Genomic DNA, 23,557 nt, shown 5'->3' with positions numbered 1-23,557 from the left:
CAATGCAGTAATGTTGCCAAGGTGCCCAGACACTTGCCCCAATGCTGTTTTCTCAACGTTCCTAATTGGCCTTTAGAAGAGAGAACATATTTTTAATTGCCTGCACGAAGCCAGAGTGAAGTGCATTACTGCTGATGCCCAACATTCAACCGCTGTGTTTAAATGGCTGTCAACGGTTGACCAACCTGAACTGAATCAACAAGGTTTTTTTCTGAATGCTTATTAGAGAAATATGTTTTCAGGGAGAATTTAATGACTGTCATATACTATGCTACCAAATTAGATCTCTATTAGTTTCAATGTTTTGACCTTTTTTTAAAACAGTTTTGTTTTAATAGTTGCTCTACAATGTAGAGAGCTTTGTGATTTTATGTCTGTAAAAGAAAAACACTACAAATGCAATTGGCCCCATGTTCTCCAGTTCAAAAGCCTTCTGTCTTCTCTCTCTGTCTCTCTGCAGTGATTGTGCTGTATGTGCAGGGTATCGGCACCAAAGAGTGGAGGGAGGTGAGTTGAAAATTAAGTTCTATTTTCAGCCTTTTTTTCATTCGCGTCTTGACTCGCTGTTCTGTTAAACGTAAGAACCTTCCAGACTGAGACTCATGTTGTTCCATCTTCTTCTTTGGTTTTTGGAGCTTATCCACCGTCACTGAAATTAAGGGGGCTGTGACGGTCATGGAATTTTGGATGACTGTTGTTGGCCAGCCAAATGACCACGGTCACTTTAATAACCGTTCAAATAACCTTCTTTTTTTTTTAAAGACGCACATGTTCTCTTCTCCTCCGCTGCTGACTGCATGTGCTGCCATAGAAATAGAATGGTCATCCCCATTCAAGTCAATGATGGCAGGATGTAAAATCAGGAAATGTACCCAACAATATGTGCTGTTATTGTTACAATTCAACTCAATTGAGAGGGAACAAGACAGGATAAGATAGGTTCAGGTAGTAAGATGGTGAACAAGATGAGCCAAAGTTTCCCCAGAGGGATTCATTAAAATATTCACACCTACACCATAGCTGATGGGGGATCTCTCTCTTTCTGTCTCTCTTTCTCTCGGCCTACCCGATATTGTCCTTTTCTAGTCTGTCGGCTATCGGCCCTTCTCTGTCGGCTATAGGCCCTTCTCTGTCGGCTATAGGCCCTTCTCTGTCGGCTATCGGCCCTTCTCTGTCGGCTATCGGCCCTTCTCTGTCGGCTACCGGCCCCTCTCTGTCGGCTACCGGCCCCTCTCTGTCGGCGACCGGCCCCTCTCTGTCGGCGACCGGCCCCTCTCTGTCGGCGACCGGCCCTTCTCTGTCGGCGACCGGCCCCTCTCTGTCGGCGACCGGCCCCTCTCTGTCGGCGACCGGCCCCTCTCTGTCGGCGACCGGCCCCTCTCTGTCGGCAACCGGCCCCTCTCTGTCGGCTATCGGCCCTTCTCTGTCGGCTTTGCCGATACTCCCTCTACATAGCAAAACTGCTGCTATGCCAGCCGCCACAGCCTAAGCCATGAGCACTGCACAATGCAGAGGAATGTCTAGCTGGGAATATCCTCAGCAGCAGCAAGCTAGCTCATTCTCAAAGTGCTCTCTCTCTTTCTCTCTTAATCTGTATCTCTATCTTTGTCTTTTTCTCTCCCTCTATCTCTCTCAATCTCTATCGCTCCCTCTACCTCTCTTGAATATCCTCTTCTTGCATTTCTTTTGAGAGAACCTTTATCCTAAAGCGCAGAACCAATTTAATCTCTGCCACAGTGCTGACTGTTTTTGTTTGTTTATATATTTAATAAGTCAACACTGCTTGACTAAAGAATGTCATTAAGGGCTTTGTCTGAGTCGATCCCCTTGCAGCAAGACTTCTTCCACTACCTTTTTCATTGCGACAGGGCTAATCAAAGAGATAATTATAGGGTGGTAGGTAGCCCAGTGTTGGGCCAGAAACTGCTGGTTCGAAGACTCGAGCCGACAAGGTGAAAAATCTATATGTTTTTGAGCAAGGCACTTAACCCTAATTGGCTCCAGGGGCACTGTCCTATGGCTGACCCTGTAGAAAAACACATTGCACAGCAGCTATCCGGTGTATGTGCCAAATAAAATACAGTACCAGTCAAAAGGTTGGACACAACTACTCATTCAAGGGTTTCTCTTTATTTTTACTATTTTCTACATTGTAGAAAAATAGTGAAGACATCTACTATGAAATACCACATATGGAATCATGTAGTAACCAAAAAAGTGTTAAACAAATCAAAATATATTTTAAATTGAGATTCTTCAAAGCAGCCACCCTTTGCAGACTCTTGGCATTCTCTCAACCAGCTTCATGAGGTAGTCACATGGAATGCATTTCAATTAACAGTTGTGATAATTTGTGAAATGTCTTTCCTTCTTAATGCGTTTGAGCCAAACAGTTGTGTTGTGACAAGGTATGGGTGGTATACAGAAGATAGCCCTATTTGGTAAAAGACCAAGTCCATATTATGGCAAGAACAGCTCAAATAAGCAAAAAGAAACGACAGTCCATCATTATTTTAAGACATGAAGGTTAGTCAATCTGGAAAATTTCAAGAACTTTGAAAGTTTCTTCAAGTGCAGTTGCAAAAACCATCAAGCGCTATGATGAAACTGGATCTCGTGAGGACCTCTCCAGGAAAGGAAGACCCAGAGTTACCTCTGCTGCAGAGGATAAGGTCATTAGAGTTAACTGATCCTCAGAAATTGCAGCCCAAATAAATGCTTCACAGAGTTCAAGTAACAGACACATCTCAACATCAACTGTTCAGAGGAGACTGAGGGTATCAAGCCTTCATGGTCGAATTTCTACAAAAAAAAAACACTTCTAATGGACACCAATAAGAAGAGACTTGCTTGGGCCAAGAAACACGACCAATGGACATTAGACTGCTGGAAATCTGTCCTTTGGCCCACATTTTAGATTTTTGGTTCCGTTTCTTTGTGAGACGCAGAGTAGCTGAACGGATGATCTCTGCACGTGTGGTTCCCACAGTGAAGCATGGAGAAGGAGGTGTGATGGTGTGCGAATCCTTTTCAGGTGACTTATTTAGAATTCAAGGCTCCCTTAACCAGCATGGCTACCACAGCATTCTGCAGCTATACGCCATCCCATCTGGTTTGCGCTTAGTGGAACTGTCATTTGTTTTTGAACAAGACAATGACAAAACACACCTCCAGGCTGTGTAAGGGCTATTTGACCAAGAAGAAGAGTGATGGAGTCCTGCATCAGATGCCCTGGCCTCCACAATCACCCGACCTCAACCCAATTGAAATGGTTTGGAATGAGTTGGACCGCAGAGTGAAGGAAAAGCAGCCAACAAGTGCTCAGTGTATGTGGGAACTCCTTCAAGACTGTTGGAAAAGCATTCCTCATGAAGCTGGTTGAGAGAATGCCAAAGAGTGTGCAAAGCTGTCATCAAGGCAAAGGGTGACTACTTTGAAGATTATATATTTTGATTTGTTTTGATTTGTTTAACACTTTTTGGGGGGGTTACTACAGGATTCCTGTAACGGATCGGACCAAAGCGCAGGGTGGTAAGTGTTCATGCTTTTTATTTAAACTGAACACTATAACAAAATAACAAAGAGAATAAACTCATCCGAAACAGTCCTGTCAGGTGCAGAAAACACTAAAGAGAAAATAACTACCCACAAAACATGGGTAGCTTTTTCCCACTAAAGTATGGTTCCCAATCAGAGACGACGATAGTCAGCTGTCCCTGATTGAGAACCATGCCCGGCCAAAACAAAGAAATACAAAACATAGAAAAAAGAACGTAGAATGCCCACCCCAAATCACACCCTGACCAAACCCAAATAGAGACATAAAAAGGGTGTGACAGGGTGTGACAATTCCATGTGTTATTTCATAGTTTTGATGTCTTCACTATTATTCTATAATGTAGAAAAAAGTAAGAAACCCTTGAATGAGTAAGTGTGTCCCAACTTTTAACTGGTGCTGTATATATTTTATATAATCAGCACAGTTAACTTTCAATCCCCAACTACAGACATACGTATGTGTACCATTCATTGAGTGAAGACTCACAAGTCGAATCATATTCCCTCACTTCCCATCTCTCTATTTCTGATCACCACCACATACACTGAGACAAGGGTTGATAAACGATATGCACTTATGTGTTGGTGTAAACTAAAAGTAAAATGTTAAGAGTAAATCTATTTGTTTCTAGCTAACTAACATTGACACACTATAGTGCTGTGCCCTCTTAGTTTCAGTCACTTCACAGCAATTTCAATCTCTTTACGTTTTATACACAAACATTCCCCACAACGCTCCACTACCCATTAACTAATCGTATCTCAGAAAACAATGCCCCAAAATAGAACAGGTGGAAGTGTCTCAGGTGACGACAGATGGTTTCTTAGTCGATGGATGCCAGGTAGGTAGGGTTCCAATAAACTCCCCTCCCAGGCCGGATAATGGATTGGGAGGGACAGAGTTGATAGCTGGGATTATGTGTGCTGGGCGCTAAGGTCATGAGCCGGGTATTAAAGCAGTGCAGGGATCAATAGCTCATTACTCTGTGCTGTTGGACCATACCAGCCAGGCCCTCTGCCCAATGGGGAATCGTGTCTGGAAGATACAAATGGAGCTCCAGCCCTGGGGCCGGCCGGCTGAGACAGAATCACTCAGACACTCTCACTCCGTTGGTTTTGTTCTGTCTGAGGAGCCAGCCATTAGAACATAACACTCCCTTGGTTTTGTTCTGATTAGAACAAAACACTCCCTTGGTTCTGTTCTGTCTGAGTAGCTAGCCATTAGAACACAACACTCCCTTGGTTCTGTTCTGGCTGAGGAGCCAGCCATTAGAACACAACACTCCCTTGGTTCTGTTCTGGCTGAGGAGCCAGTAATTAGAACACAACACTCCCTTGGTTCTGTTCTGGCTGAGGAGCCAGCCATTAGAACACAACACTCCCTTGGTTCTGTTCTGGCTGAGGAGCCAGCCATTAGAACACAACACTCCCTTGGTTCTGTTCTGGCTGAGGAGCCAGCCATTAGAACACAACACTCCCTTGGTTCTGTTCTGGCTGAGGAGCCAGCCATTAGAACACAACACTCCCTTGGTTCTGTTCTGGCTGAGGAGCCAGCCATTAGAACACAACACTCCCTTGGTTCTGTTCTGGCTGAGGAGCCAGCCATTAAAACACAACCCTCCCTTGGTTCGGTTCTAATTAGAACACAACACTCCCTTGGTTCGGTTCTGTCTGAGAAGCCAGCCATTAGAACACAACACTCCCTTGGTTCTGTTCTGTCTGAGGAGCCAGTAATTAGAATACAACACTCCCTTGGTTCTGTTCTGGCTGAGGAGCCAGCCATTAGAACACAACACTCCCTTGGTTCTGTTCTGGCTGAGGAGCCAGCCATTAGAACACAACACTCCCTTGGTTCTGTTCTGGCTGAGGAGCCAGCCATTAGAACACAACACTCCCTTGGTTCTGTTCTGGCTGAGGAGCCAGCCATTAGAACACAACACTCCCTTGGTTCTGTTCTGGCTGAGGAGCCAGCCATTAGAACACAACACTCCATTGGTTCTGTTCTGGCTGAGGAGCCAGCCATTAGAACACAACACTCCATTGGTTCTGTTCTGGCTGAGGAGCCAGCCATTAGAACACAACACTCCATTGGTTCTGTTCTGGCTGAGGAGCCAGCCATTAGAACACAACACTCCCTTGGTTCTGTTCTGGCTGAGGAGCCAGCCATTAGAACACAACACTCCATTGGTTCTGTTCTGGCTGAGGAGCCAGCCATTAGAACACAACACTCCATTGGTTCTGTTCTGGCTGAGGAGCCAGCCATTAGAACACAACACTCCATTGGTTTAAACCCAGTGGTGATTCTAACTTACTAAGGATGTAGATTAGATCACAGGCTGTATTGGTAATGGCTGTGGCTCTGTGCTGATTATTTCATTTAGAGTACTTGGGATTTGCTGGTCATTGTTTTTGAGTTGATCCCAATGTTATGGTTGATGAATGTGGATAATATTGCTAGTGACGTTAAACTTTCAAATACTTAGATTTAGAGTGACATTGTGTCATTGATTATCACTCTGTAACCAGTGTTTTCCTGTCTACTGTTTCAGTTTGGCAGAACAGAGGTTATTGACAACACACTGAATCCAAACTTTGTGCGGAAGTTTTTCCTGGACTTCTTCTTCGAAGAGAAGCAGAACCTCCGCTTTGACGTGTAAGTGACCAACCTATCTGTCTCCAACTGGGAAATACCTACTGCTAGGCCAAAAGCCTAAATAAACTTTTTTAGTTTTATACATAGGACCAATTTGTATGTAGTTTCAAGAATTTTCTTTGCTCCCTTGTTAGTCTTTCGGGTCGCAGAGCAGGTCTTCACTCTCGGATGAGTGAGGGGGCCACCATGAGTGAGGGGGCCACCATGAGTGAGGGGGCCACCATGAGTGAGGGGGCCACCATGAGTGAGGGGGCCACCACCAACTTTTTGAAAGTCACTATTGGCCTCATGGTGAAATCCCTGAATGGTTTCCTTCCTCTCCTGGCAACTGAGTTAGAAAGTACTCCTGTATCTTTTTTAGAAACTGGGTGTATTGGTACACCATCCAAAGTGTAATTTATAACATCAACATGTTCCAAAGGATATTCAATATCTGCTTTTGACATTTTTACCCATCTACCAATAGATGCCCTTCTTTGCAAGGCATTGGAAAACCTCCTGGCCTTTGTGGTTAAATCTGTGTTTGAAATGCACTGCTCGACTGAGGGACCTGACAGATCATTGTATGTGTGGGGCACAGAGATGAGGCAGTCGTTCAAAAATCATGTTAAACACATGCAACTTATTATGTTACTTTTTTACTCCTGAACTTATTTAGGTTTTTTCCAGAACAAGAGGGTTGAATACTTATTCACTAAAGACATGTCAGCTTTTCATTTGTAATTCATTTGTAAAAATGTAGAAAAACATCATTCCACTTTGACATTTGGGTAATTGTGTGTAGGCCAGTGACACAAAATCTATGTTAAATCAATTTTAAATTCAGGCTATAACACAACAAAATGTGTAAAAAAGTCAAGGGGTGTAAATACTTTCTGAAGAACAAGCCTTTTCATTTATCACTGTGATTTAAGTGCTATCTCTATGTCCACTTGTTTATTCTGGTCAGCCACCACACCTCTTAGTCCAGATCAATACTAGAGAAAGATCAGTATAGCTTTTTAATGTAGTCAGTGATACACCGTAGGTTTTGTTGAGCAGTCTGTTATTCATTATAGACTGTTCGATCTGCTCTTCAAAGTCAGGTAATATGCAACTGCAAAATTCTAGTGTTGAACTGTGAAAAGTAGTTTATTTTAATAACTATTTGTGGCTACATGTTAGACCTTTGTATCATAGGGATGTGGGGAGAAAATAACGTTTTACATAACTACTGTTAAAGATTGAATTATGCCCTTTAAATGGGTTGTTATCAGGCTATTACTGTGTAGAGCCTTTTGCTCCGACAGTTAGTTTCAGGTGCTATTGTTTCAGCTCTGGAAAATCAATCAAGAATCAATTGCAACGGTTTTGCACTGTGACAAAGCTCTTAGAAACAATCCGTGTGGTTCAGGTGTTAGCAAGGCCAATATTCATTTTTAAACTGCAAATAATCAATCAGTCTACTCCAGCATAACAGACACCCTACAGACAGACAGAACTCCCAAATGATGAGACCAAATAAATGTTATGAACCAATGCGCTATTGAGTTTGACCAAGGAAAAAGTAAAGCAAGCAGCACAGCCCTGAAGCCCGAGGTGGTAGAGGATTGGCTTCATATCCACAGTGAATAGGACTCAGAGACAGTCTGTCAGCAGTAATAGTCCAACAGGCAGTGGATGTTCTAATGTTAGCAAACAGGGAGTATATTCTCAACCCTTCTACCCTGTTTCCCTCCTCCCTCCTGCAGAAACATCCCTGTTAAATTCAAGGTTATTTTAGAGATAATTAGATTTGCCCATTTAGTTCGTAAGGAACAAACTTATCTAATACCTGAACTGGCTATTCACACTGATATAGTTTGTCATTTGGAGTGATTTATACCTAACTATGTTTGGTTTCTTGCAGATACAATGTGGACTCCAGAAGTTCAAATATTTCCAAATTTGTAAGTGTCTCCCATATATAATACATCATGTTGTTAATGTTATGTTGTTAATTATGCAATGTTATGCCAATACTGACAGTACAGAGGAAGGATAGTTATCAGAAGGAAGCTTGTTGTCTTTGGATGAATGCAATATTGTACTTTAGATTTGACCTCTGACTGTGTTCTCTTCCCTTTGCCCTCAACAACATACGGGAGAGCAGAAGGTTAGTATCGGTGCACCTAGTAAAGACATGTATTGTTGTAATGTCAGTCATTATGTCATGTAACGTCTACTGATTTGTATTTCACAACACATATTCATGATCTTAGATGTGGTTTTTTGTACTCCTGTTTTCTCTTGTCCAATGGGATGTCTGTGGGGTGTTTTTTCTGTTGGCTCAAAACCAAGCAGTCATGTCAACCGTAGTCTCATTCAGCCATTCCCACTATATCAAAATCTCAGGTTAAAGCACTTTGAGAGGAGACTTCAAAGCCAGAGCTACAGTAGGCTAGTTGTTTTAACCAGAATAATGTTGTGCAGGGCTCTCCTACCCTGTTTCTGGAGGGCTACCGTCCTGTGGGTTTTCACTCCTACCCTGTTCCTGGAGAGCTACCATCGTGTAGGTTCACTCCTACCCTGTTCCTGGAGAGCTACCATCCTGGAGAGCTACCATCCTGTAGGTTCACTCCTACCCTGTTCCTGGAGAGCTACCGTCCTGTAGGTTCACTCCTACCCTGTTCCTGGAGAGCTACAGTCCTGTAGGTTCCCTGCTACCCTGTTCCTGGAGAGCTACCATGCTGTAGGTTCACTCCTATCCTGTTCCTGGAGAGCTACCGTCCTGATGGTTTTCACTCCAACCCTGTTCCTGGAGAGCTACCGTCCTGTAGGTTTTCACTCCAACCCTCTTCCTGGAGAGCTACCGTCCTGTAGGTTCACTCCTACCCTGTTCCTGGAAAGCTACCATGCTGTAGGTTCACTCCTACCCTGTTCCTGGAGAGCTACCGTCCTGTAGGTTTTCACTCCAACCCTGTTCCTGGAGAGCTACCGTCCTGTAGGTTCACTCCTACCCTGTTCCTGGAGAGCTCACTATACTGAGAGTATAAATTATTTTAATGTTTTTGGAACATTTGCTAATATTTTATCATTGCCCCGATACTGCAGAATGAGCCTGAGGAAGTATATTTCAGGTACGTTTCTCACAACTAAGTGAAATCGAGAAAAAAGTGTCTGGACACTTCTATAAGATGACATTTACATAAAAAATTGAGATTTGGTTTAAAAGAAATAAGTGATCTGGTTATTTTAGCCTTTTTGATAACGTACCGTATGTCCAGATTATAAAATGAATAGTTTTCATTGTCACAATGGCTCCCAATGTCTTCAACCACTTTGAATAACTTAGGTTTCAACCTGGCATGTGGGATGTCCTAGCTGTATTACATCTTACTCACCACCATCTGAAAGCACTGCACGTACTGTGGTACTGTGAACTAGCTTGCTGTTTGAAACAGGGTTGGGGTCAATTCCATTTCCACTCAGGAAGAACACTGAAATTCTACCTCGAATTCCAATTCTCTTCAATGCTTTTCAATTAGGACCATTTGGAATTGGAATTTGGTTTACTTCATGAATTTAAATGGATTTGACCCCAAACCTGATCAGATGGGTCATAAGACTGACCCCAGGCTCTCTCCACCAGGACTTCCTGGGTCAGACCTTCTGCACTCTGGGGGAGATCATTGGATCCACTGGCGGGCGGCTGGAGAACAGCTTATCGTAAGTCAAACCCTCTCCCCCATTATCCATCACACCATTACAGGCCTAATGAAGGGACAACTCTGGAATGATTCTGACCCATAGTTGACTCTCAATCTAGTGCCATGGTACCTCTCTGGCTGGCTGTATGTGATGGGTCATGTGAATGGTAAAAGGAGCTCGGTCTTGAGGAGGACTATCTGTTTGTGGATTGGAAATGGAGCACAGCGATTTAGATTAACTGTAAATGAAACAGCGTTGAGATTTGAATATGCACATCAATCCAAGCCCATTACATCACTTAGAGACAGAAGCGTGGATTCCCAATGTTCCCCCCGTGCTCAACATCAAATCATCTTGTAATCAACTTCTTGATAGGGTAATTTGGCATTTTCTAATGCTTTCAGCAATCAACAATAAGGTGCCGTTTGTGCAGAGTGCATTTATTTTATGAGTTAATCAGATGGAAAAATGGTAATTGCAGAGTAGAAGCTAAGTTGTTCAGTGCAAATTTCTTTCAGACTGAGCGTTTCTCAGCTCTTTGTCTGTGTAGTCATGTAGATGTTCTGTATTTTTGGAGGCATTTGGAGAGACACATACACAACATGTGTAAATACCAATCATGTTTTCTTCATCAGGAACAGACCTCTTAGTCATTGACTTTACTCCATCACAATGAAAGGTCTCTCTGGCCGTCTTGACCCAATTCTCCATGTATTTGTTTCAAGCTGATCAAAAAAACACAAACCACTGTTTTCACATGTTGAGTTTAAATTTAGCACGTGAATTTTTTTTACACATATGTCCAATTCAGTAGCGGTGCGTAGATAAAATCACTGAGGAAGACCAGCCAAACCAGTTTTAAAAAAAAGCCATATTACAACCTGTGTTGTGATAATTGTGTTGTTTGCTCTATAACCTGGTATTTCATACACCACCGTGGCCAAAAGTTATGAGAATGACACAAATATTAATTTTCAGTCTGTTGCCCCAGTTTGTATGATTGCAATTTACATATACTCCAGAATGTTATGAAGAGTGATCAGATGGATTGCAATTAATTGCCCCTCTAAGTCCCTCTTTGCCATGCAAATGAACTGAATCCCCAAAAAAGATTTAAACTGCATTTCAGCCCTGCCACAAAAGGACCAGCTGACATCATCTCAGTGATTCTCTCTTTAACACAGGTGTGAGTGTTGACGAGGACAAGGCTGGAGATCACTCTGTCATGCTGCTTGAGTTTGAATAACAGACTGGAAGCTTCAAAAGAAGGGTGGTGCTTGAAATCATTGTTCTTCCTTTGTCAACCATGGTTACCTGCAAGGAAACACGTGCTGTCATCATTACTTTACACAAAAAGGGCTTCACAGGCAAGGATATTGCTGCCAGTAAGATTTCACCTAAATCAACCATTTATTGGCTCCTCAAGAACTTCAAGGAGAGCAGTTCAATTGTTGTGAAGAAGGCTTCAGGGCGCCCAAGAAAGTCCAGAAAGTGCCAGGACAGTGTCCTAAAGTTGATTCAGTTGTGAGATCTGGGCACCACCAGTACAGAGCTTGCTCAGGAATGGCAGCAGGTAAGTGTGAGTGCATCTGCATGCACAGTGAGGCATAGACTTTTGGAGGATGGCCTGGTTTCAAGAAGGGCAGTGCAGTAAAGAAGCAACTTCTCTCCAGGAAAAACATCATACTCTTTTGGTCCAGACATGTTCCAATAAATGGGCAGCACGTACTGAGACAGCTCTGATACATGGGCAGCACGTACTGAGGCAGCTCTGATACATGGGCAGCACGTACTGAGGCAGCTCTGATACATGCAGCTCTGCATGGGCACGTGAGGCAGCTCTGACATGGGCAGCTGAGGCAGCTTTGATACATACTGAGGCAGCTCTGGCATGGGCAGCACGTACTGAGGCAGCTCTGATACATGGGCAGCACGTACTGAGGCAGCTCTGATACATGAGGCAGCTCTGATACATGGGCAACGCGTACTGAGACAGCTCTGATACATGGGCAACGCGTACTGAGACAGCTCTGATACATGGGCAACACGTACTGAGACAGCTCTGATACATGGGCAACACGTACTGAGACAGCTCTGATACATGGGCAACGCGTACTGAGCTCTGATTATTTCTCCGGTGAGATTCAGCCACTTGTGAATTGACAGAAAATTATGAAAACACAGAGAGAGACGAATTAAACTATTTGATCATTATTATTGGTAAAATATTTGGGGAACTCTGGCTTCCTTTTGCACAATGAATACACACTGCTGATTTTAAATTTATAGTTCACATGTGAAAGTCAAATTTGCAGATTCACGTGTAAGAACTGCAAATGTGGAAATGGCATTGCATTTTCACATGTGAAAAACCTTTAAATGGGAAACTTCCACAGGTGATCGTTACCTTGTACTTGATTTATGCATTTAGGTCACCAATTATTAAGGAACTCTCCTCAGCTGGTTGTCTAGGTCTTAATTGAAGCCTCTAGGCCCACTGTGGAATGAATATGGTTTTGTAATATACTTTTTGTATTAAGTTTCTTTTCCAGCAGAATAGCACCCTGCATCCCACTGCTGGTTTACGTCTGAAGTTAAACAGGGTTGGTTCTGGTTGGTCCCTGGTTGGGAGACCAGATGTAGCTGAAAGTAGTAAACAAAAAACATGTCTGTCTGTCTTAAATAAGGGATTCCTACACAGCCATCTCTGTGTGTGTGTGTGTGTCCTGTATGTGTTTTACATTTCTGTTAAAACAGCCTCAAACACACATCCTCTCAGTGTTGACTTTATGCCACACACTCCCCTCTGTGAGAGGAGGAGGAGAGCCGAAGAGCCTGGCCATGGCCTCTGCGCGGCAGTGGGCGTATTTTTGTAGGTCACTGTTTTTAGAACGGGGTAGCACGCTGTGGAGGAAGAAGCACTTCTCTACCACTTACCTGTTGGTTTCTATGGTAACCGAGGGTGACTGTTAGCTTCCCTAAAAGGATGATTGGGCAAATACACCTCATTTTCCCATTTTAGAAGATAAGTGCTTTACAGGTCAATGCAAACTGGTTGTATTTTTATTTGTAAAATGTGGTGTGGAGAGCATACCCCATGCTTCACACCTGCTGTGAGTTTGCATCCAGGTGATCACTCGCTCTCGCACACACAATTGTGGAGATAATTGCATGCCAATGCAGACGCATTAGATTAGTGGATATAATGCAGTCCATATGTAGCTAAATAATAATATCCTAATCATCAAATCAAATCAAATGTTATTTGTCACATACACATGGTTAGCAGATGTTAATGCGAGGGTAGCGAAATGCTTGTGCTTCTAGTTCCGACAATGCAGTGATAACCAATAACCATAATCATGTAGGTGCAGACCTGACCACTGTGATTGAGGTATCGCTGTGGATTATTATTTATATATTTTACACTTTACACCAAGAATAACACTCCCCTATGTATTCATTTGGACAGTGAAACTAAAATGTATAATTTGCCTCTAAACTTCAGCTTTTGGGATTTTGAGATTATTAAAATGTTTTCATATTAGGCAACAGTACAGAATGTCACCTTTTTTTATTTGAGGGTATTTTCCTACATATATGTTTTACCGTTTAGCACTTATGTATCTAGTGAAGGTGTGAAGGTGAAGGTGTCATAAGTATTTGGACAAATTCACTTATTTGTATTAATGTAGTCAAAAGTTTAGTATTTTGCTTGTGTCTCTACAAACTTGTTGGTTGCATTTGCAGTTTGTTTTCATTGTGTTTCAGATTATTTTGTGCCCAATAGAAATTAATGATAAATATTCTATTGCGCCATTTTGGAGTCACTGTTATTGTAAATAAGAATATAATATGTTTCTGAACACATGAATGTGGATACTACAATGATTACAGATAATCACGCATAGTGGAAGGGGTATAGAGGGTATTGGAAGTGTGGAGGGGGTATAGGGGGTATTGGAAGTGTGGAGGGGATAGCGGGTATTGGAAATGTGGAGGGGGTATTGGAAGTGTGGAGGGGATAGGAGGTATTGGATGATAAGGGACACCACTTGTTACTAAGAGGACACCACCTGTCTGTCTCATGCACAAACATGCTGAGTCATGCCAGCCAAGTTACTATGTCTACAGCTCATCTTTGTGACGTACTTTCACTACAGCTCATCTTTGTGGCGTACTTTCACTACAGCTCATCTTTGTGGCGTACTTTCACTACAGCTCATCTTTGTGGCGTACTTTAACTACAGCTCATCTTTGTGACGTACTTTCACTACAGCTCATCTTTGTGGCGTACTTTCACTACAGCTCATCTTTGTGGCGTACTTTCACTACAGCTCATCTTTGTGGCGTACTTTCACTACAGCTCATCTTTGTGGCGTACTTTAACTACAGCTCATCTTTGTGGCGTACTTTAACTACAGCTCATCTTTGTGGCGTACTTTAACTACAGCTCATCTTTGTGGCGTACTTTAACTACAGCTCATCTTTGTGGCGTACTTTCACTACAGCTCATCTTTGTGGCGTACTTTCACTACAGCTCATCTTTGTGGCGTACTTTTCACTACAGCTCATCTTTGTGGCGTACTTTCACTACAGCTCATCTTTGTGGCGTACTTTCACTACAGCTCATCTTTGTGGCGTACTTTCACTACAGCTCATCTTTGTGGCGTACTTTCACTACAGCTCATCTTTGTGGCGTACTTTCACTACAGCTCATCTTTGTGGCGTACTTTAACTACAGCTCATCTTTTCACTACAGCTCATCTTTTGTACTTTCACTACAGCTCATCGTACTTTCTACAGCTCACTACAGCTCATCTTTGTGGCGTACTACTTTCACTACAGCTCATCTTTGTGGCGTACTTTCACTACAGCTCATCTTTGTGGCGTACTTTCACTACAGCTCATCTTTGTGTACTTTCACTACAGCTCATCTTTTCACTACAGCTCATCTTTGTGGCGTACTTTAACTACAGCTCATCTTTGTGGCGTACTTTCACTACAGCTCATCTTTGTGGCGTACTTTCACTACAGCTCATCTTTGTGGCGTACTTTCACTACAGCTCATCTTTGTGACGTACTTTCACTACAGCTCATCTTTGTGGCGTACTTTCACTACAGCTCATCTTTGTGGCGTACTTTCACTACAGCTCATCTTTGTGGCGTACTTTCACTACAGCTCATCTTTGTGACGTACTTTCACTACAGCTCATCTTTGTGACGTACTTTCACTACAGCTCATCTTTGTGACGTACTTTCACTACAGCTCATCTTTGTGACGTACTTTCACTACAGCTCATCTTTGTGGCGTACTTTCACTACAGCTCTTTCACTACAGCTCATCTTTGTGGCGTACTTTCACTACAGCTCATCTTTGTGGCGTACTTTCACTACAGCTCATCTTTGTGGCGTACTTTAACTACAGCTCATCTTTGTGGCGTACTTTAACTACAGCTCATCTTTGTGACGTACTTTAACTACAGCTCATCTTTGTGACGTACTTGAACTACAGCTCATCTTTGTCTAATTACTTTGGACATTTTTGGGGATTTCATTTTCAATATTTATGTTCCAGACTTTTCAGGACCGTAAGTCCAGTCTATAAATGCAGACCGTACAATAGTGCTAGGTAAAGTTGGATTGACATTTCTCATAAATCATTCCTCAGTTGTTAATGTGTCATGTACATGGAAGTTAGGGAACTGTTCTCCCTAAGTGCGTCAGACATCCCACTGTCTCCTTGTCAGCCACAGAATGCAGGGACCATCTCTGATTCAGTTGGCAGAGAAAAGAGCAGTCTCATAAAGATGTGCCAGTATTCTGCTTCATCCCACCGTCTGAATCTGGGGCATGGTCCTGAAATATTGAGGACTGTTGACTCTAGACGGGCTCACACATCCTAAAGTTTGTATTCGACTCCTTTGGGTAAGGCCAGCTGCAAAGATGGAACAAGGCAGGCAAATACATTCATAATGAACTAGGTGTTCTTTCATCTTTTAATGGCTACCTTTGTAATGCGTCCACATCTGTCATTCTCTACTTCTTGTGGAATGCAATTCAAAATACACAGGGTTTTGTTTTGCCATAATTGTAAGTGTATTGTTAATACAAATACATGTTTTGGACTTTGATCTGCGTAGTACAGTGTAGACAATACGTTGCAATAGAAACAGCTCAGAAATAGATATCTATGGGATCAGCTTAAGAGTATACAGAAGCCCTGAGAGGACATATGAATAAAAAAAAGAATTCCCTCGTTATGTCGATCACAACTTTTTACCTCATGATCACGACATAACAAAATATGTTTTGTCGAGATCACAAAATAAACTCTATAAATAGGAGTGTACGTATTGACGGCAGATAGACAGTATGGCTGAGGTGGCAGAGCCCACGATGGATCGGCTCCCACGTTTTTATTGATTGTTACACTAAGGGATGGTACATTTCATGCTGACAATTCATTCATTTGTGTTTGGAGCTCATTATCTGTTAATAAGTTAGAATGTAAGCAAGTTAAATGTCATTTACCTTGAGCTAAGAGCTCTTGGGAGAGCTAAGCCCTCGTGGGGCATTTAAGCCCTAAACGATGCCTGACAGGCAGTTCTGTCTCCCAGGCTGTGTGCCACCCCCAAGACCACAGCCAATGACATGCAAAGCCACAACGCAGCTAACTTGGCTGGTCTTGTGAGCAAGTGAGCTAGCTAGGTAGTCTTGTTAGCTAGCTAGCTTGTTGGTTATGCTGTTTGTTATCTTGCATAAATGATAAATACAGTATATAATTGTATGGGACACTTTGTTTTATGGATAATATTTACAGAGTGGGTGAGCTCCATTCCTGACAGGCTGATAAGATTCAGTTTTAGCCTCAGACCTGGATCAGATTCAGTAGCAGCCTCAGAGGCTGAAAAGTCAGGATTGTTTCATAGAAAAAGCTCCTTGCAGGCAGTCAGTGATGTTATAAGAAATTTAACGCTCATTTACGGGCATTTCTATACTATTTAAAAACTCTAAAATTGTAATTGGAGAACAGAAAAGACAAGCAAAACTGACCTCAGACATTATTACATTGACTGAGGTGAATGAAGCTACAGCAACCAATCTATAAACACATAGCCTATTAGCTATACAATTAGCCACTACACATTTACTCACATTAACTCAACATTGGACATAAAAAAAACTATACTTTAAATTGTGCAGAGGGATCGGTTAGCAGAAAAAGTATTGTAATTAAGGTCAGATTCAGCTGTTTTTATCTCAATATCAAATCATTTAAATGTTCCTAAGACTGTCTGGGAGTGGTCTGAAAACTAGTTGTTATTGGAAGAGAGGTTTAGAACTCTTTTTCTTATTGGTCTATTGACTAATTTACTGCCTGGTGATGTCACAAGGCAGGCCAACACTCCATCCCACCAAACAGGTTTAAATTTCAGGCAGCCTTTTCAAACAGCTCTTACACTAGAAGAGCATTATCATAAAAACAAGAGTTTGCTTTACAGAACTGTTTTGGGGTTGCAGTTTAACAGCTAATTTGCTGCTATTCTACACGTTTTGCCATGGGGTGGGTATACTTTTTGCAGTGTTAAAGCTCATTTAATACAATTGTACACATTTTCCTTGACTTATGCCATGTTAATATAATATCTGAGTAAGTGTGACTAACAAAATCAATGGGGTCCCCCTAGAGGTCAGGGCCCCTGGACACATACCCTGGGTGTCCGGTCAGTAATTCAGCCAAGATTACAACACGTTTAAATAGCTGGCTAGACTAACTAAACTCATTTACCAATCTAAAATGTTTTTACTGATATGGGCTAATTGAGTGACTGTCAGTGAGTGATGAGAGGAAAACTACTGATGTACAACTATAGTCATCATGGTATCTCTGTGCATTCAATCTGCCATTAATAAAAATCAGTGGTGTAAAAAGTACCTAGTGTCATACTTGAGTAAATGTAAAGATTCCTTAACAGAAAATGACTCGAGTAAAAGTGAAAATCACACAGTAAAATACTACTTGAGTATAAGTATTTGGTTTCAAATATACTTAAGTATTAAAAGTACAACTCTTTAAAAAAAAGTATTTAAGGATAGCCAGGGGCACACTCCAACACTCAGATTACATTTACAAACAAAGCGTGTATCTTTACTGAGTCCTGCAGATCAGAGTCAGTAGGGATGACCAGGGATGTTCTCTTGATAAGTATGTGAATTGGACCATTTTTCTGTCCTGCTAAGTACTTTTGGGTGTCAAGAAAAATGTATGTAGTAAAAAGTACATTATTTTCTTTAGGAATGTAGTTGAGTAAAAGTAAAAGTTGTACAAAAAATGTAAACAGTACATATACACCAAATAATTACTTAAGTAGTACTTTAAAGTATTTATACTTAAGTACTTTACACCACTGGATAAAATTAAATTGTGTTCGTTGTTTGGAGATTATGCCTGTAGATTATTTGTTGTTTGTAGATTATGATTATGCCTGTAGGTTATTCTACAATATGTAGCCTAGTACTGTATGACAGAGCCATGGACTGTTATGCCAAAATGAAAGAGGAGGATGGCATTGGTGTTCAACTAGTCTACAAGTAGCGCAAGTCAACATTTCTTATTTTACTTACAATATTTGCTTCTTGGACTTCACTGGACAGATGTTGTTCTCAGTTTTCTTTTATGAAAGAAAGTTCAATTTACTCTGCCACTGTGTGACTGTTGTCTTTTTGTTGTCATGGCCTTATTGTACAGTCGTGGCCAAAAGTTGAGAATGACACAAATATTAATTTCCACAAAGTTTGCTACTTCCATTGTCTTTAGCCCATGATACTTAGCCCATGAAAAACAGCCCCAGCCTCATCCACCAAACTTTACAGTTGGCACTATGCATTCGGGCAAATAGCGTTGTCCTGGCATCTGCTGAACCCAGATTCATCCGTTGGACTGCCAGATGGCGAAGCGTGATTCATCACTCCTGAGACCGTGTTTCCACTTCTCCAGAGTCCAATGGTGGCGAGCTTTACACCACTCCAGCCGATTCTTGGCATTGCGCATGGTGATCCTAGGCTTGTTTGTGGCTGCTTGGCCATGGAAACCCATTTCACGAAGCTCCCGGTGAACAGTTTTTGTGCTGACGCTGCTTCCAGAGACAGTTTGGAACTCAGTAGTGAGTTTTGCAACCGAGGACAGACCATTTTTACTCTCTACGCGCTTAAGCATTCGGCGGTCCCGTTCTGAGAGCTTGTGTGTCTTACCACTTTGCGGCTGAGCCGTTGTTGTTCCTAGACGTTTCCACTTCATAATACCAGCACTTACAGTTGACCGGGGCAGCTCTTGCAGGACAGAAATTTGACGAACTGACTTGTTGGAAAGGTGGCATCCTATGAAGATTCCATGTTGAAAGTCACTGAGCTCTTCAGTGACGTCATTCTACTGCCAATGTTTGTCAATGAAGATTGCATGGCTGTGTGCTCAATTGCATACACCTGTCAGCAATGGGTGTGGCTGAAATAGCCAAATCCACAAAATTTGAATAGTGTAGCTTGCTAGCTAGCTCATAAAACTAGCCAAGTTAGCTGTGTTTTTCCTTGCATGCGATTGGCTGTGTTCTTTGGGGCGGCACACAGTCTGGGAGACATAACTGCCTGTCAGGCATCGTTCAGGGCTTAAATGCCCCACGACGGCATTGCGATCACATGGCTCATTTGATGATGTGGTTATCATGCATCTGAACAAATGAATGGATTGTACTTTCGACCAAACAACTATTGTTTATGTAGTGATCATGAGAAATACTGTAAGTCGTGATCTCGACATAACGATGCATTTGTATTTATTTATTCATATGTCCTTTCTTGTCTTCCGTAATAATAGGTTGCCTACCTGTTGCTACTCTTGCAATTCCATTTGCCTTCAGACTGGGGATGGGAGTGACAGGGAGGAGATTATGTTTCTGAAGGACATTCTCTCCCAGGTCTAATCACATTGAGACATGGTGGGCCTTTAGCTAACAGGATTTCTGCCCCGGGGCTCTGTTGTCTGCTATGACATAGTTAGACGATGTGTCCTGTTTTCTGCTGCTGCTGCTGCTATGACTTCCGTTACCAAGGAAACTTATGGTCATTTGTTATTTCCTCTCCATATCCAGATACCATCAGGATGGTGGAGACAGAACGCTCTGTTTTTCACTAACTGTTCTATTTCCTCCACAATTTACTGCCATTACTCACCATGTGTTATACAGTGCCTTCAGAAATTATGTATACCTCTTGACTTATTCTACATTTTGTTTTGTTAGAGTTCTAAATGGATTAAATAGACATTTTTGCTCACCCATCTACACACATGTTTACAAATACATTGTAAATTAAATACAGAAATATATTTTTTACACCTGGATTGTACAATATTTTCCCATTTTTTCTTTTTTAAATTCTTCAAACTCTGTCATGTTGATTGCTATTCATTGCTAGACAGCCATTTGCAAGTCTTGCCATAGATTTTCAAGTGGATTTAAGTCAAACTGTAACCAGGCCACTCAGGAACATTCAATATCATCTTGGTAAGCAACTCCAGTATAGATTTGGCCTTGTGTTTTGGGGTTTATTATCCTGCTGAAAGGTACATTTTGTCTCCCAGTGTCTTTTGGAAAGCAGACTGAACCAGGCTTCCTCTAAGATTTTGCTTGTGGTGTGTATTCGTGGATGCCTAGGGAAGCCAGGCTTCCCCAAAATATGTTCCAAAAAATGAAAAATACATAATTTCATTACTCTCTCTGTGTTTTATAATTTTCCTGCAATTCGCCAGAGGTTGAATGTAGCTCACCAGAGAGAGTGAAACAGCGCCCCTCAGGCCTAGATGAGTTACACATACAGAGACTATCTTATGCTGTCTGGTCAAAAAGAGTATGACATTGTTGCCGACCGTCTTATTGAATGCAAGGGGAGCCAGCCAGCAAGCATTTGGCCTTGATACATTTTTAAAATTAAATAATAGCCAATCTGCGTTGAGCTGAACTGTGATTATTTTAGCCAGGTAGCCTATTACAACAAAAACATAGATTGTTTCGTCAACATGAAGGAGAGGAGGATGGCATTGGCATTTCCCTACAAGTAGGGTGAGTCAATATGTTTTCTGTAGTACTTGCACGAACGCACACAGACACACAAAGACACACAAAGACAGACACAGTGAAATCAGAACCATGGACAGCCAAATCATATTTAGCTTACGTTGGTTGGACTAAATTGTTTTTGGTGTCTTAGTTGTCGCTGAATTAGACTAAGCAGAGGTGATTTGATGATGTTGAAATGATGTTGAAATAGTGGAGGCAGAGCCTGTTGTCTTTGTGACTTGTGGTAACTCTCGCTGGTTCTAAATCATAATTGATAATTAGTCCAAAAAATCAAAAAAATTAACTTGCTTGACCATGCTGTAGGTCATGTAACTGTTTGTTACATGCAATATGCTTTGTGGACTTCACTGGACAGAGGTTGTTCTCTGGTTTAGGCCTATATATCACAGTCGCAAGGCATATGAACTAACAGGTTATAGAGCAAACGATGCAATTATCACATAGGTTGTAATATGGCTTTTTTTTCTGGCTTGACTTCCCCACTGATAATACCCACACACCGCTGCTGCTATGTTTATAGCTATATTCCATTTAATTTTGTCCTACAAAACTCCCTCATCCTTGCCAATGACAAGCATACCCATACATGATGCAGCCACCACCATGCTTGAAAACAATTGGTGTTGTTTTGGATTTGCCCCAAACATAACACTTTGTATTCAGGACAAGAAGTTAATTTCTTTGACACATTTTTTGCAGTATTCCTTTAAGTGCCTTGTTGCAAACAGGATGCATGTTTTTGAATATTTTGAATCTGCTTGAAATTCACTACTCGATTGAGGGACCTTACAGATAATTGCATCTGTGGGGTACAAAGATGGGGTAGTCATTCTAAAATCATATTAACCACTGTTGTTGAACACTGAATGAGTCCATGCGATTTGTCAAACACATTGTTACTGTTGAACTTATTTATGTTTGCCATAATAAAGGGGTTGAATACTTATTGACTCAAGATATTTCAGCCTTGTATTTTTTATTCATAAAAAATGCTAACAAATTTCCACTTTGACATTTTGGGGTATTGTGTGTAGATCAGTGACACAAAATTTAAATTTTATACATTTGAAATTCAGGCTGTAACACAACATTTGGAAAAAAGAAAAAGAGGTGTGAATACATTCTGAAGGCTCTGTATAACACCTCAGTTAAAACATAGTAATTATAATGAGGGGTGTCCATTCTCGGTCAGAATTACAGACTGGAATAGTATTGCACTGTCACCTCTTTAACTCAGTGAGGATTCTCTGAGATTGTACATGGTTAGATTAGACAGAGATGTGGTGAGAGGATGAGCTGCACCAGGGGAGAGTCTCAATAGCATTTCCTTAATTCCTCTCATCCTTCTCAAAATCCATTTGATGAGAAAGTCAGAGGTCCCTACTAATGACTGGAGGAGAGGAGTGGAGAGCTGTGGAGTGAGATGCAGCTAGCCCAGAGTGACCCAGGTTTATTCAGCAGTCCACCTTCACTGCACAGTAATTGACCAGCTTGCAGGGTTGACCTTGCAAGCCCCAACTGTCGCATAGCCTCTCTCTTATCTTCTCTCACACGCTTTCACGCTTCATCCCATTCTTACACTTCTCTCCTCATCTGCTCTGGCTTTCATTATCCTCGCTCTCATTCACTTGGTGAATCCACTGAGTTGAATGGAAGTAAAAAACAAAGCATTAACCTTGATGTGATGGCAACTTCATTAAAGCAGAACAAAAAAGAAAATACAGCTGTGTGAATGTGCTATGCAGTATGGGTTGAATGCAGTCAGACTTTTCATCCCAGCGTCTGGAATTAAAGTCTGAAGGAGTTCCTTCTAAACTCCCCTGTGGTATTTATGCTCCATACTGTCAACAAATAGTTTCGTTTAATAAGACCACGAGTCGGGCTTTTATCGCTCAATCTAATTCATACTGATTGATAAACAACATCATCCATAGGCACTTTTGATAGACTTAAAACAGCTGCAAATTATTGAGATATTAAACTGTCACCAACAAAAACTTAAACAATTGGCCTATAGTAAATGCAGCAAATGGCATTCATTTTCACATGCAAATAGCACAGTATAGTGCTCAAAGCATGCCATTCCATGAGAACAGCATTTATTTTCCAACTCAACCTATGAGCCCAATCAATGCTCCGTGACCACAGAATGATAAACAACAGCGTAGGCTAATATGTTTTCCGTTTTTGGGCTATGCTCAGGTAAAACAATTTGGCTAATCTATGCTGAACGAAAATATAAACACCATGTTAGTGTTAGTCCTATGTTTCATGACCTGAAATAAAATGCCCCAGACCTGCTGTTTTTGACTCTCTCTCTCTCTCTCTCCCGCTCCTGCTGTCTCCAACTCTGAATTCTCGGCTATGAAAAGCCAACTGACATTTACTCCTGAGATGCTCACCTTGTGCACCCTCTACAACCACTGTGATTATTATGATTTGACCCTGCTGGTCATCTATGAACATTTTAAACACCTTTTGCCACGGTTATAATCTCCACCCGACACAGCCAGAAGAGGACTGGCCACCCATCAGCGTTTTC

The 23,557-nt window shown here is 41.7% G+C and overlaps 1 protein-coding gene across 1 annotated transcript in view; it reads left to right on the top strand.

Moving 5' to 3' along the window:
• LOC124032330 (copine-9-like) overlaps nt 1-23,557 on the top strand; it is a 77,711-nt gene that overhangs the window by 22,708 nt on the left and 31,446 nt on the right. The window contains exons 3-7 of the mRNA XM_046344648.1: nt 461-507; nt 6,108-6,211; nt 8,100-8,139; nt 8,343-8,345; nt 9,822-9,898. Of these exons, the coding sequence (XP_046200604.1) occupies nt 461-507; nt 6,108-6,211; nt 8,100-8,139; nt 8,343-8,345; nt 9,822-9,898 (271 nt within the window). The remainder of the gene's footprint in view (nt 1-460; nt 508-6,107; nt 6,212-8,099; nt 8,140-8,342; nt 8,346-9,821; nt 9,899-23,557) is intronic.

Source organism: Oncorhynchus gorbuscha, linkage group LG03 (genome assembly GCF_021184085.1).
Source record: "Oncorhynchus gorbuscha isolate QuinsamMale2020 ecotype Even-year linkage group LG03, OgorEven_v1.0, whole genome shotgun sequence".
Classification (NCBI taxonomy): Eukaryota; Metazoa; Chordata; class Actinopteri; order Salmoniformes; family Salmonidae; genus Oncorhynchus; species Oncorhynchus gorbuscha.
This window is presented reverse-complemented; position numbering and strand designations above follow the sequence as displayed.